This window comes from Psittacula echo, assembly GCF_963264785.1.
Source record: "Psittacula echo genome assembly, chromosome: 5".
In the NCBI taxonomy this organism is placed as follows: domain Eukaryota; kingdom Metazoa; phylum Chordata; class Aves; order Psittaciformes; family Psittacidae; genus Psittacula; species Psittacula echo.
The window spans coordinates 29,842,762-29,859,074 of NC_137739.1; the positions used below are offsets into that span (position 1 = coordinate 29,842,762).

Here is a 16,313-nt window from a genome sequence, read left to right on the forward strand (position 1 = left end):
GCTCAGAAATGCTCAGAAGGTTCAACTATTGGTACAAACTGGGGAGCAGGACTCCCACTGCTCAAAGAATTGAGTAAAGAATCTACAAAGCCATGCATGCCCTGAAACACTCTTTACACACATAAACATCAAGCAAGTAACTCATATTAAGGAAGTCTGAGCCATGTGCGTATACAGGAACACCTCATTCTTTTCTTGAATTTTCCTACAAAGAGTTACATTCACTTAGTACCCTGGTAAAATGCAGTGTTGCACAAATATGCTCTGGGTATAGAATGTGGTACAAGTCAAAACTATTGAAAATTACTTTGTCTTTTATCTGTTAGGTATATTTCAATAAACGTATCAAAATCCTTGTACACACCAGGTGGTTTTGTATCTTTCAGAAGAAAGTGTGAAACTAACATACATCACTTGTGAATAAAGCAACGATGCTCTCTTTCTCTGGAGACTGACATTACAAAAGTGAATGGTTGTTTTCTGCAGATGAAATCCCTGAAACTGCACATTCTAGCCCATACTCTGTAGTAACTGCTTTGAAGCAAAAATGAAAGTCCTTGTGTTGCTGCTGCTTCTGCAAAGGTTTTAATGACAGTAACAACAATATATGCTAACTCTTTTAAAGCCTGATGAACGAAAAGACAAAGAGAACTTTGATGAACATAGAATTCTTTACAGTGCTTGCATGAAACAACTGAAGAAAACTGCTGCAGCTGACTGTACTGTCTCTAGGTCTTGGCATTCATTACTTAAGTTCAGTGGAAACTGTTCATCCTTGAAGTAGACTGACTCATGTACTTTAACTTCTAATTTCCTGCAAACAATCCATTAGTTTTTGGCAAGGTCCATACTGCACAGTACTTCCATAAAAAGCGCAGCTCCCAAACTCTTCCAATTTCAACAGTGTTTTTTGTAACAGAGTTGAACGCAAGCAGAATTTGTACTCATGCCCCTAAAAAACTGACTGTCATCCCCACCTCAAAATGCCTGACACACTTATCAAAGGTAAATGAATGACTTTGTTCCTAAATGTTCTCTTCAAATGCACTTGTTGAGACAAATCCCACTGGGCTGTACTATACTCTCCATATGAGGCAGTGGGTATTTGTCAGAAAACAGAAGCTGGTTTAGATGCAGACTGTTAAGTTTTGACTGACAAGGAAAGTAAAAATATATTCATACTACTTACACTTCGCCCCAAAGTGCATTACCTACTCCTATACTTCTCTGGGTTTACAATGACTGAAGTGAGCCACAGGATAAGTAAATGCTAATTCCATCACTTGCAACTACAATTGTTTTTAAATTTACTGTTCCCTTCAAGTATTTTGTCACCAAGTGGTATCTGAAATATGTCAGTAACTCAAAATGGGAAATAACTGTGGTGTCTCCAATGCCACCATTTGGTAACTGTAGATAAAAGTGGTCTAGAAAATGGTGACTAGTAAAAATATTATTCTTCTATCCCCAGTATATAATTTCTTAAAAAATGAGAAAAGAAACAGATGCATCAACATACATACATGTGAATACAGCTTTCAAAGTATTTGGTAGGATTCCAAATATGTACGTGCTCCAGTTCAGCTAATACAGTAGGAAATTTTCCCCCTAAAATTAGTTTCTTTGTGCACCTTGCAAGGTGTGGGGCTGAAGTGTTTAACCCCATTAAAAATGCCAAACAGCAGCACAGATTTCCTCACCTCAGCATATCGACTCTCGAGCCGCACAAGGCAATCATGAACAGGTTGCAGTTTTCATGTTCATTCAGTTCCCAAGCCCTCTCTCCTGGGACTGTCAGCAAGCACAGATTATTAACTGAGATTTACAAGATACTCAATTCTTTGTGAGAACTGACCCAATCTCATTCAAATAATTTTACTTAAGTGATACAATCATCAAACAGTAGTGGATTTTTTGCCACCACAGGAAAGTTTAGATGCAACAAAATAGTAGCAAAAAAGTTTTACAAATAAATAGAAGCAAGCTCCAGAATCCTTTGAAAGGTTTGTTTTCGAGTGTTTAAAAATACATTGAAACAGCAAAGTAGACATTGTGGGAACTTAAGTAGCTATTTAGGCACCTAGATTAAACATGTATTTGGGTGTCCAAGAGACACCTACTAGCAATACAGAGGCTGCATCTCAGCTGGTAAAGTCCATCAGATATCTAATTCTCTGTTGCTGGATATGAACACAGACATGAATCTGATTCAAAACCAGGTGCTTATTTTCCAGCTTTCTTTCCCAAGCTACTCTGCACAAAGTATTTCCACTGTAAATAAAATATGCAAAGATGTCAGACCAAAGTTGTAATAATTATTACCTACTGCACAGGGTTACCTTACTTTCTGCACAAGCAGTGTGGCATTTGACGTTTCATGGCAATATGTTTGCCTTATTTTCTTGGTATGGTAGTTATTATTTTCCACTTCAGAAAAACCTCTCTGCTACCTTGCTGAATCCACTTGGAAGTATCCCCAAAGACTGTTTAAATGCTCAAACAATTACCGTAAACCTAACCCTTTTTTTTTATATTATTTTTTTTTAATAAAAAAAGAAGTTATCTAATTTTCCCTTTTTTAAAACTCTAAGTTCTTGCAGTCAGGCATAAGGTTCAGTCTGGCAGATCCAGTTCTCACTTTTTCTACTGCATTTTCAAGCCTGAACATAGTATGTGCCTGATTTAGTCCTTAAGCTCTGTGCACTCTGACTTGATCCATGTATGCACCTCTTAGAGCACACGAATGGTTTCTTGACTTGTCTACTTGACTTGTCTACTTGCATGCTTATTGTTAAGCATGGAATTAAGTGGTTTGTCAGACTGATCCCAAGTGCTTAGCATCTGAACGGCATGAATTTTTACTCAATTGAGTAAGAAAACCTTTCCCAGAGCTTCAGCTCTCTATCCATAATAACTGCCTACATACAACTTTACTTGCCTGACAAAAGAATAAAATTTACAGGCATTTTTATCTCTCTGGGATTTATTACTGAAACTGAAGACCGATGGTTTAACTGGGGAATCAAATGAAGCAGAGCTGGTTTACTAGTCATCTAGGGGTTAAACTAATTTGTTAGTGCCCTTGCTGTTTCTTGCTGTCAGCCACTATGCATCCACTCTTTAAATTCTGAAAAGAACACCGACCTTTAATCTGTGGTATTAGTTCCTTTGACAAAATGGAAGATTATGCCTTTTTCCCACAAGCCTTCATGCGAAGCTTAGCCAGCTTCCATCTGGTCTGGCTAATTAAATGTAAGTTAACATTAAGTTAAGAGCCAGCTCCAGCCCACAGACCTTCTATTCTGCGACTGCAGATTTATTAATTGGCAAAACTATTTGAGTATTTAATTCCAATTTTTGATTACTTCTATTTTCTTCACTCTCTCATGAAAACAGGGAAATGTTTTTGAAGACATATTTGCATAATTTCAGCCCAGAAACACAAAATATTAAGACATGCTAATAAGAATCTGAACCGCCATAAAATTGTTGGGTTTTTCTCTTCTGTATTTGACATGTTAATAAAGTACCATCGTAACAGTGTGAAGAATCTGCCTATTATGCACAAGATCTGGAATCACTGGAGCTGTACACTTTTAAGCTGGCCATGACCCACAATCTGGCCCTATATGTACTAAAACTAGAGCCAGTTGTTGTATTCCTTATTCAGTCAAAACTTTCCTTGACCTTAATGGGAGTCCTGTCTGAATAAAGAACAAAGGGATTAGATCTAATATGGGCAGTTACTAATTGTCATCATGCCCACAATTAACTTTTGATAAAATCCATTTGTAAAAGGGAAAAAATACAGAGAATCTAAGTCAAAATGGTGCTTTATACTATTCTATCTTTAATATTAACTCTACATAGGACTTGTACCTAATCCGTTTTGCTGCATTTAACATTAAGTGTTAGTGAGGAAAACTATAAGTTTCAAGACTTAAAATAAATAATGTGGCAAAGTTAGATTTATAGATTTGTTTTAATACCTGACATTACTTTGAGAAAAATTCTTATTTAATAGAACAGCTTAAAACCTTTTAACCAAATCCTCCTCAGAGGCAAAGATAACATTGAGAAGTGCTATTTCTTCACATGTTAATCTAATATAATGCCTGCTGCAACAGTAAGTAAAGCAAATTAAAAAATGTGAACCCACAAAACTTCTTCCAATTTCACACAAACAAAAAAAAAAAGAGGAAGACTTTTTAAAAAACCCAAACAGAACCAAAAAGTTAAAAGTTCAGTTTCATGTGGAAATCCAAACCATATCAAGACATGCAACAGAGAGTTAAAAAAAAAAAACCCAAACAACAAAAACTGTGACTGGCACAAACTGCTGTCTAATGGAGCAAGACTAAATGCTGAAATTAGGAAACCACTGCTAATTTCCACTTCTTACCCTGCAGAAGATCACGAGTAAATCAGCTCAATTTGCCTTTCTCAGCCTCAGTTGCCCAGGCAGATGGTATGGACAGAACAAACATTTCTGCTTTTCTGACCTCACTCAAAATTCTCAGGTGTTTAGAAACACTCAGATGAAGGTGTTCTGCACAATGGCTGACTATTAGCAACTATTATTATGCTGGAAATAGAAATGGACAAGTAATTCACTTCTAAGACTTTGAAAACAAAAATGATGTTGTTAGGGAGTCCAAGACCAACGACAGACAAATTATTTTTTATTAAGTTTAGTCATAATATGGGATTTTCTCATCAACTTAGTTTGTTCTCTCCTCTGCTCATTAAGGTTTTTATCAAACAAGTCATTAAAATTTTCTCATGAACCTCTGAATTGCCATTTTATCCTCTGCCTGGCTTACTTTACATTTCTGCTCTTAGTGTACACACTGACTCTGTTTTCTTCACAGCTCACCCTGGGAATGCTGTTCTGCACCTTGTACTTGGACACAAACAACTTAGCTCAGAACATATAATAAAATCCACTGGGATAATTCCTTCAAGAATGAAATATGAGATACAAAATGCAACCTGAACTTACTACTCCAACTGTAAGATTAGACACAGCCTTCTTCCAAAGACCCACTAAGATTCGGTTGATATTCAAAATACCAGACCTGCAGTACAGCGAAAGACTGAGCTTCATCCTGACACACACTTCTAGCCGATTCCTGCGAACCAATTCCTGGCACTTAATCGGCTCACGCCAGCTTTCCTCGTCAACTAGAGCCACCTTGTGCCCTATAGAGTACCTGCACCCTTCTGTCCAGAAAAATTTATTTACATACTGGCACTCTGCGCATGTGACAACTCCTAAAACGTATTTATTTGGATTCTATATAAGTTGCTTCATTTGTGAGTAACTGTTTCGAGTCAGTTAAACATGAACAAAATAATAAAGATGCAAATCAACTGGATGCTGATTATTTTTTTCCAATCTAATGCACCACTGCAATGAGTTTTTAGGAAGGACGCAAGGCACTAAGTCACTTTGAACACTCGTGGTATAATGAGGAACACCACCACTACTTTCCAGTTTATTTTCTGTTCTTACTTGTACTTGAGAATTATAACAAAGCAGTGACAAGAATCGGAAACCATGAGCTGCTTCACTGCATGTTTTATTTTGGAGTAAACCAGTAAACTCTCTTCCTCTGCAGTAATGAATTTGAGAGTACAGCATACAGCCTTAAAAATGTTTACAAGTGCTACAGATCAGATTTGGCCTCTAGCCATAAAATTTAAATCCAGCTTTGAAGCATTCCCAAAACTCAGAGCTGATTTTCTGTGTGTGTCTCGCTATAAAATAGGGATCACATGCATCAAATAGATCTGGATGTATTTCCAGAGGCTACTGGGTCAAATCTATGCCATATCTATCATATTCATATTCTTTTCTTCTAACAAGATCAATATCTAATAGGTTGAGGGTATGAGAGTAAAATACATTATTTCCTTTCCTTCTCAAAGCAAGGGTGATTTTCTCTATTCCAAGTGGGGAGGACAGATGTGATCACACCCTCCAGTAAAATTAATACACATTCATTTAAACACACAAGACCTGACATTTCTTCTACAGCCTGAAAGCATAGGCCACAAAAAGTAACCCACAAAACCCAAACCCATAAACGACTTAGTTACAACAAAACCTGTTCTGGCCTTTTACCATTCTTCTTCTTCATCTACTCTGACGACAAGTTAGGCATATCATCTTTTGAATCCAGTACTGCAATACATTATACTGCATTTATTCTGAGCACTCTGACATTATCATTATCTTCTTTTGTGCCCGACAGCAACTGCAGCTCCTATAATGCCATTATTGCAATTAAGAACAATCTGAACCATTGACAGCATTGCCTCATTTGCTCTAGAATCCCCTGTGCATTAGTGTTCTTTTAAGCCAATATTTCACTATTAATAGTTTTCTGCTTTAGAACTGCCTACGGTTAAAGGAAAAAAAATTATCAGGCCTCAGCCTAACTCGACAGCTAAAGAAGAAACTTAAGAAAAAAGAAATGAAAGACTGTACACTGGCAAACTGTTACAGCTTTTCTTTGAACACGTTGAAAACAGATTCACACCCTGCCAACCTATTCAGGCCGTTACCCAGGTGAGGAAGGTTATTTTGGCTTCCTTCAAAAGGACCACCTGTACAGATAAAAAAGAAAACATCTCTTCTCCCACTAAATGTACCCAAAGTACTTCTCTGTCAAAACTCTCCCTTTCATTAATCCAGCTCACAGTTGGATAAGTAGGGCACAGCAATTTAGACATTCTTGTTTGGGAAATTCTGACCTTAATATCCACCCTTGCTGCACACGTGCTCTCCACGCTGCCTGTACCCCTGCCTACCTGTTTGCAAAGCATGATGCCTGCTTGTTTGCGGAGCCACAAAGGTGACCACCACCATAGCCCTGTAACTGTCTAACACCCAAGTCTTTGATTGTCTGTAATTCCAGTGAAACAATCAACCATGAGCTAAAGAACTGCAGGTACCACTGGCAGGCCAGCACCGTACAGCTCTTAGAAGCTAGGGCCAGAAAGCCCACACCCAGGTCAGGAGAAGCAACTTGTATTTTTCCTCTGCAGTACATGAGAAGCTGGAGTATTAAGTTCTAACATAAGGCAAACCAGCAGACACTACCTGCACACTATCTGAAAAGAGCAATGTTGGAAGTCCACCTATGGAATGGCATCTGTAACATGGAGCTTTGTCTGGCTTTAGTAAACATGAATACAGAAAAGCACCACATGAAAATGACCAAAGAAATATGGCTAGTAGAAAAGGTGGTTATCTCCAAATGATAATACAGAAATAAAGCATGAAAAATATTATTTTGCCACTTGCTTTCTCCAGGCTGTTTCTAGTCACCTTCATCTGAATTGATTGCTTGGCTTCGGTGGCTGCAGCAGTGCACAAGAAGCCAGCTTTAATCAAAGCACTTCTGTATGCAAAAGCAGGCAAAAAGAGATTCAAGACTGCAGTACAAATACCAAAGCCAGGGTGCAGAATTTTCTTCTTGTGACCACACGTTCCATTACAAAAAAAATGAACTCTATATTAAAGAAACATTCAGGAAATTGAAATACGTAGGCTGCATTTAAGGATTTTTGATGCTTTCAAAGCTTTTGCAGTGTAAGATTGTATTTTTACGTCTGGGAAATCTCAACCAGTCTGGAGATGAACAACTGCTGCTCAATCTACCATGCCTTGCAGTCTCTGCTCAGAGCTTATGAAGGTGAGCAGTGGTCACTGACAATTGTTGCATCCCCTCTCCTATGACTCTGAATAAAGTCTCTTTTTCCAAGTGGAATTTCATAGGTTTCACTACAAATAAAGGTTAATCTTACCCACCAGTGGGTCAGTGCCATGGACTGCTCAATCACCCCACAGAAAGGCAAATGAACAGAATCAGCTCTATGCTAAGCAGGAATCAGAGAAGCCGAAAGGACTTAAAGATGACTACAGCTATCAAGAATGACTCATGGAAATAAACATTCCAGGTGGTTTTGTCTGCAAAAATAATGATCTAAGAAATGCAAGATGAGTAAAATATTGTCAACCATGGTATGCTATGTGGTGTGTAACACAAACATCAAGAAGTCAGGAAGAGAAGTGCAAGGACTACGAGAAGAGCAGTATTGCTAACTCATGACCAATATGTTCCATTTAATTCTGCATTAAATCTACATATATGACAAGAATGTTTTATAACACCACATGCAATTATTTCACGGGGACTACTACAAAACTAAAAGGAAAGCAGAACAGTTGGGAAACTGTAGAGCCTTGTTACTTAATCCTGCAATTCTTTATATTTTGAGTAAGGTCATCAGTTGGTTGAACAGTGGCACATTCTAGAGCCAGGTGCAGGATTTGGGTGAACAGATGGTGGCTAATCTTCCTAATACAGCTCTGCCAACACAACTCACTCTTGACCAGTCACATCCCAGGTTTTCTTTTTTTTTGGCCCTTGGATTTCTCTGGCCTATCACGGGTTGTCAAGGAGTACTTGCAAAGGAATCACATAAGGCTGCTGATTGGATTTTGCTTTTGGTCCAAGACATCTTTTGTTTGTATTTTAGTCTGGTCATCAATGTGAGTTAACTCACTGGTACACTCAACACACATGTACACACCCAATCCCGAAGAGGGACAAGGGTATCCAAACCAAGTAATGTTATCTATTAAGTACTATCAAGTACTAGCACATCAAACAGAAAACGCATGATGACACATATAAAGAGCAAGGCTCAGAGTACAACTACACACTCAAAAAAGTACAGCTACTACAACTGCAGAAGGCACAAGGAACACACAGAGAGCAAGCTAAGCCTTCAGCCCCACCCCGGCCCTGCATTTGGAGAAGCTGCAAGCGAAAATGTGAAGCACTGAAAAATATCCTGCCTTCCAGCTCACCCTCTCATGCAAAATGGCATCACTACTTCCAGCACAACACACTGACTGCACCTAACGCAGTGTTATCTGTCCTTTCAGGAGTCATCTCTTTTTGGTTTTGGCTGCAGTTTAGCTAAGACACACAAGTATATTTTTATAGGAACTGGTGTAGGGAGAAAAAGGAAGAGGACAAAAGCAGCAGATGGAAAAGCAACAATATTTTAGGTTTACCTCAACCACTGCTTTTCTGTTTACTTCACACAGAACTGCACCCTACAACTGCTGATTTCACCTTCAGCAACATCAGCATTCTGTTGAAAAAGACTACAGAACTCTGTGGACTAAATTAAAAGGAAGCACTTGATCTCAGATACAGTGAAGTAACAAAAGAACTGGACTGCCCTTACCTTAATCTCAGTAGAAAGGCAAAGAGCCCAGGTTAAACTATTTGGTCTGCAGGAAGGTCATGGTTTAGTAGTTGCAGAAGGCATTAAAGAGAGAAAAGAAAAAGTAGGATATATCCAGAGATCCTGTTCAAGAGAGATGCACAAAAGCACAGACCAGTACTTATGGGAAGCTGCCTTTAACCTGTAGGGCTTCAGAAGATGTAGAACCCCACAAGCAGTAATCAAATCCAGTGAGAACTTCTCTCTTGGTCAGAGTCTAGGACTTTTGGTCTTCTCCTATCTTCAGGGCAGATTACTTAAATGCTAATGGAAATGTTAGAGTTCTAAAATCACAGATCCTCTTTCTTGACAGCGTGCTCACTTTACTAAGGATGAAAATGAGAACTTCATATTTACTCTTCTACAGCTTCACTTTGTTATATCCACCTTCACACTGAACACTGGATGCATGCTTTTATGAGTCTAATATCAGGGATAGCGTATTTTAAACCTGGGGTGCAAAAAAAACCTCAAAACTGAAATAAAGGTACACCAGTTTAAGCTGGTCTCTAGCTGTTTTTTAGTTCCTTCCATGGTACCATCATGCTGGCCAGAGGTACGAGCTTCATCAGCCAGACCAGTCCACTTGCCTCGGTTGAGATCCTGAACCATTAGACAACTGAATCATTAGATGATCTCCAGAGGTTCCCTCCAACCATATTTATTCAGGAACTCTGGAACCCAACCTTGTCAAGTCTCTATGACAGCACAATCCAACTGGCAGCTTGTGGCCACCACCCCTTCCTCACAGATAGGGAACAGCTGTTGTAGCAACAAGCACTGCCAAACCACCAAGCACCTTCATCCATGTCAGCTCACAGGACCCTAAAGAGCTCAGAAGTGACCACTATGACCAATGCAGCACAAGGAGAGAGGAGCAGCTGCTGCTGAAGAGAGGAGAGGAAAAGATGGACACTGTCTTAAGGGCAACCATCCTCCCTACCCCTGCCCTCCAACCTAGTCCCTCCTCCTAGCCCGGCAGCACCTCAGAGAGCAACCGATTTCAGCAGCCAGAGCTTGCTCTGCTCCTCTTCACCACTCCCTTTCTTTAACCCATTTTGCGCATGCTCAGTTTTATTCTGTATGAAACCTATATGCTCAAACAATGAAGAAACTGCTCAAATGGGAAAAACACAGGAAATAAAAGGCATACTTCTGTAGCAGCTGACTTGTCCATGTAATTTAAGGCTGCTTTAGGAAGTCAAATGCAAAAACAGCGCTCAGTGGCTCTATACCCACATGCAGTTAGTCAGAGAACAACAGAATTAATGGCTACATTGGGTCAGAACCACAGCTCAAAGACCAGGGTCCCGGCCCCTGGCAGAAATGTATACTTAACAATACAAACAGGGAAAGGCAAAAGAACAGAATTTTTTCCCTTGGTATAAGCTTTCTAATAGCCATGGACTTCATGAGGGTTATTTCATGATTTCTGAATCTGAAATGTCTCTGATGGCCTACATGATTCATTCACACGTGAGCCGCTGCAGGCACTTTGTTTTTCATCTAGAATCCACCCGGACCCACTTTTAGCCCCATCCCCCCTTAAAAAATATTTCTGGCATCCAAAACATTGTATAGCAATAGGCTTCAGAACTTAACATGCACAGAGGGTAAATAACAATTCTTTGTCACTTTGGTTAGTTCAAAAGCAACCAGATGTATTTAACAACTGAAGTGCTCCTGTGGGAACAGGCAGGAGGACCTTGCTCTATGTTCTCTTCACACACATCCCCTACAGCATGCATGGGTCCTCCTGTCTCCAGTGAGACCCCACCACAGGCGCCTTTGCCTCCTCTTTGGCAGAGAAGAGTTTGGCAGTGCTGCGTTTTGTGTTCATTTCAACACTGCCAGTGCATTTTACGTATTCTATGTTTTACAATCCTATATGAGCTAACTCCTCCATGTATGTTTTGCACATGCTAGGAGACATTCGCATAAAACAGGAACTGATACACTCAGCTCTACCATGACAGGATACCTCTGGATATAGACTGAATGACCTGAAAAGAAAAAAAGAAGGAAAAGCCTCTTTAAACTAAAACCCTAGAGAAAATGCACTAGCTAAAATTCCAAATGAGATCATGAGTCCTATCAAAACTGAAATGCTGGAAATTATGTTAAAATGCAGATTAGAGGAGAAAAAAATCCAGAAAAGAATGCAAGATGTATGGATAAAGAGGTCTAGGTTGCAGTTACTGCATGCAGGGACTCTTCACACTGTTTGTGAAAGTACAGTGCCTAGCACTGACCGTCTGTTTAGCCACATATAAACAACACATCCTTAACAGTGTCTTAGAGATAACAGCTAACAGTGCTTATCAGTTTCTGATTATTGCAGAGAGCAACACTTGTCAAAAGAGAAGACAGAGGCAGGGAGAAAGATCCAAAAGCTATCAAAGGCTACAGCAGTTACTCTTTCACCTGCACAAACCCAGCGCAGCATGGCTCGGGTAGTTTATTTTCCTTTAATACACTGTAGATATGCTCAGAAGGCTCACAACAATGAAATGACAACAAACAAAGCCTGTGAGCCTTCCCCTTCCTTTTCTTTTCACTTTCCATGTTCCTCCACTTAACAGAAGTATTTTACCTACTGAACAGAGAACATAACTTGCTCCAAGGCAATAATTACTTCAGTGGTGGTATTAACAGGTTTTGTTCAGCAACAGCTTACGCAGCTGCCTATGATGCGCCTGTGGCAGGACACGGCAATAAGCAATACAGGATACAGAGGAAAGTCCGCAAGCACATTTCAGTCACTATGCGCTGAGGTTGGAGGCAAAGCATATTATGTCAGACATCAAAACTAGCTGTTCAGTGATTCTGATAGCACACGAAGGTCTAGATACACTGCAGGAAAAGAGAGAAACTCTAAAGTACTGATGTAACAGTGACTATGACGCCCTTCCTGTGCCATTTCCTTTCCATAGAACACACTATACACTCTCTTCAAAGCACCAGTATGAAATTAGCACTCAGTAGCCCATTTTCATTGTTTGCACTACGTATTAGCAAATACAATGGTAAGACATGTATCAGTTCTGCTTTCAGCTTCGTCTGCATTTTAAATACAGCATCAGGTAGAGCAGTAGAAAAGAAAAAGCCTGCAACGCATTTAAGCTAGTCTAGAACCTCTCATATGAGAAACAGACAAGCAAGAAAGTCTACTGGCATGAAAAAATAGCCCTTTGCACCAGTAGTGCATTACTCAAAAAGAAATTACGGAACCAGGTCCAAAGAAAACTATTCAAATATGTCAATTAAAATTCAGCAGAACACTTCTTGTACACCAAGAAATACATTTCTTTCAGAGTAGAATGCCCCTAGCCAGACCAAGGAATGATGTCTCAGTTGGTAAGTCACACAGCAAAGCTTTTAGTCATGGATTACAGAAAGACAAGAATTTTACTTAAAACACCTGAAAAGCTCTCATAACCCTACACTTATTCTTAATTTGTATTTTTCATTTGTAGTAATTTCATCTTATTCTGTGAAATGCATGATGGCAACAAAGCAAAGATTGAGAAATGTAAGGTTATTATCAAGAAGTAGCAGAATCTATAATATTTTACACTGTTAACATACTCTTCCTTTGGCATACAGAGAATACAGCCGACTGTGACCTCGCATACCAAAATTAAATCAAAACAAGACAAACAAAAGGAAAAGAAGAAATATCCTAAGTGGAAGCTAAAAGAAAACTCATTCCTCCTCCTGCCCATCAACACCAAATAAACCAGGCATAAGTGCAGTCAAATTACTGAAATTGATGTCATATCAACTGGAAAACTGACTGAACCTGTACAACAGTTGTCTACCAAATTCATGGGTCCAAGCCGCTTCCCATCTGCTCCTATGCAATTTAAGCAGTTCTGAACTTCGCTCTCCGTTCCCACATGTGTCAGATTTATTAGTACGTCAGAGGCCAATTCTTAAGATTCCCCACTAAGGTAAGCTATTAGGAGGAGTGACATTTCTGTGTCTATAATTGCCAGGCCAGGAAAATTCAAGGAGGATAATCACGCATGACCTTAGTGAACCCACCATGAAAAATTCATCAGATAACACAACACACCCCCCTACATCTAAAAAAAGATGTCATTCTGTTCTCTCCTTGCACTTGTATAAAAATATGTTTAATACACAATGCAGACTACTCTATGGAGCTTACAAATTAATTTAATTTGTGGTTGAGTTTTGCTAATACAAATGAGGTCAGCATGCACATTAACTCCTGCTAGATCAGGGCTGGAATCTTCCAGCAGCATAAATGGGGTGGCCCAGTCTTTGAATGCTTTTCAGGAATGGAAGGGATGGAATCTTACTTTAAACTACAACTAATTTTGGCATGCAACAGTTCAATTGTACACAGGTCATCAAATATTCTAGGATTATCATTTTCTCATTAGAGAAACCCTAATCCTAACCTCTATATGTGCTTCCACTAAAGAAATGTGACAAACACATGCAGAAGGATGTTAAGGTGAATAAAATACTTTTTCTTCCATCAGCATATAACAAACTTGTTACAAAGTTAAAAAAAAATTAAAAATCTCCAAACCAAACCACTGTCATTTCTAAATAGACTTTATAAAACTGGGAAACACAAAGGACCAGGACAACACTAACGTTGTTCCAAAATTTCAAAAGGGTAAATATCAGCATGATGAGACAATGAAATGGCAGGTACAGGTGGTAGTCAATAAATACAGATATGGAAGTAACACGAAGAAATATTATTTCACAGAATACAGCTTTTTGAAAGATTACAAAATTTTGGATAAAAGTAACTAACAGTTACTTTTCATTTCATAAGTTATTTTCATTGTTTCAAAAGTAACTAACAGTTACTTTTACTCTAACAGTTTCCTGGAGATTTGTGACTTAATAACATCTGTCACTGAGGAAAACAGCATGGTTTAAAAATTACATTGGGCATACTAAATCTATTGAAGAATGGGGTTGATTGAAGAATAGGGTTGTAAATAAGTAACCTCAAGAACGTTAGGCTTTGTTAGCAACTATACAGAAAAGGAAATTACTAAAATAAGCTTTGTCAGAACCACCTGGAGGTTACTGATATGGCAACAATCCTAAAACAAAGAGATGAAGAAATAACCACCAGGGGTCCGAAAGCCCACTACCACATTTTTGTATGCATACAGGAGGCATTCTCTAAAAAGTATGATGTAATGTATGTAATCTAATGAATATGTATGTTTAAGGACAATATAATCACAGCCTGGTTGATGCTTGGGAGAGACACACTTGGAGGAGCTATCCTCTGTGTCTCCCTGCTTCTCAACTTAAAACTTCGTTGGCGAGTTCCTGGAGTTTTCTCCGAATCACTACAAATAGGCAAAATTAAATATTCCTGAATAAACCTACAATATAGTCACCACAGAAAACTGGTGCCATTTCAATGCTGCTAATATTCATGAGTACCCTAACCGAATAATATAACAAAGTGAGAAACCAGTTTAGTTTGTCATTATTTACTATTTCATCAACTTCTGGCCCATGTGCAGTGACCAGGAAAAGCCAAATAACGTGGGTATAATGGTGTAACGTGTATTTTAATAGAAAAGCAAGACCATGCATCTCAGAAAGATGATGTGATAGTTAAAGAATGAGGGCTGTACTTGCCAAAGTCAGATCATCGTTGTCCACAGCACTGGTGCTACTCTGAAATACTGCGCCTGGTTTCTTTACCCATGTATAAATATATGAAAAGCAAGAGTCTGCCAAGCGTAAACCCCTTCTTCACATTTGCAAGCAATGAAAATTTTGAAGTGACTATTACTTTGGCTCTGTTTGCACCATATTTAAATTAACATCAGCTGAGAAATGATGGGTGAGTGAGGTTAAATTCCAATTCTCTGCCTCATGGGATTTTAAATAGGCAAATTCCATAGACAGTGGATATTAATTCACATGCATGGACAAAGAAACACACTGTTGTACGTGCTTAGTGTTGTCCAAAGGTCCATTGACATGAGGCAAAAGTTTCTTGCTTACTACAAGAATAACTCTATTTTAAGCCTCTAAGGAGCGATTCCTGTTTCAAACATTACATCAGTCTTGTGCATCACACTAGTTTCTCAGAGCAGTGTGTACTGACCATACTGTAGGCCAATACAAAGCAACACATTACGAGTCAAAGACGATCTCAGCATCAAGTTTTGGGGGGTTTGCACCACAATTTAAAGGACAAGTGCTCCTGACCGGCTGCTAGGCGCGGCCGAGGGCAATCCACGGGCCTTCCCCAACTCCGCGGCGCTGCGAGGCACTGGGGCCCGCAGGCCTGACGTGACCGCAGGCCGCCGAAGCACTTCAGCCTCGGCGGGAAAACACCACCCTTCTCCAGCCCGGGCACGCCAGCCCCTCCTGTCCCAATCGCGTCGGGCGGTACGAGCTCAGCACTGACTCCACACGGGGGGCACCGCTCATCCGCCCCGCCGCTTCCCGGCCCGCAGTGCAGTGGGCCCGCCTCGGCCGAAGCGCACAACCCGCCCGGCGCGGGGGGCTCAGCAGCGGCGGAAGCCGTGGCGAGGGTGGTCGAGCGAGGTGTCTCCCACGTTTCCCGGCCGTGACGTGCTGGCATGGCGGAGCAGCGCCGCGGAGCAGCACCGGGGAGCGGCGCCGCAGCCCCCGCCCGCAGCCGGCGAAGCCGCAGGGAGACGGCGCGCTCCTCCCTCGCCGCTCGCCTGCCCACCCCGCTCCACGCGTCCTTCCCCAGTCAGCCCCTTCCTCCCGCTCCCCAGAGTCTTTTCCTCCCCCCCTCCCCCATATTTTAAGGTAACTCCCAGGAAACGTGCAAACCTGTGATTTTTACCTTCTTTGGCTTTTTTCCTCCTCGCCAGCGTGCCGCCGAGCTTGCCGAGAAAGGAGTCATCTTTCTTTCTCGACTGGGGAGATTTAGGGGTGGGGGACTTGGGGGAAGAAGGGGACTTCTGAGGGGAGGTTGCCATGATGGCCCAGCCGGCACTCGGGGATGAAGA

General features: G+C 40.4%; 1 protein-coding gene across 1 annotated transcript in view; it reads right to left on the minus strand.

Annotated features, from left to right (window-relative positions):
* PARVA (parvin alpha) overlaps positions 1–16,283 on the minus strand; it is a gene marked incomplete at both ends in the record, with an annotated part of 60,379 nt that extends 44,096 nt beyond the window's left edge. The window contains one exon of the mRNA XM_080619583.1: positions 16,148–16,283. Coding sequence (XP_080475709.1) covers positions 16,148–16,283 — 136 coding nt within the window. The remainder of the gene's footprint in view (positions 1–16,147) is intronic.
* Between the last annotated feature and the right edge of the window lie 30 nt (positions 16,284–16,313).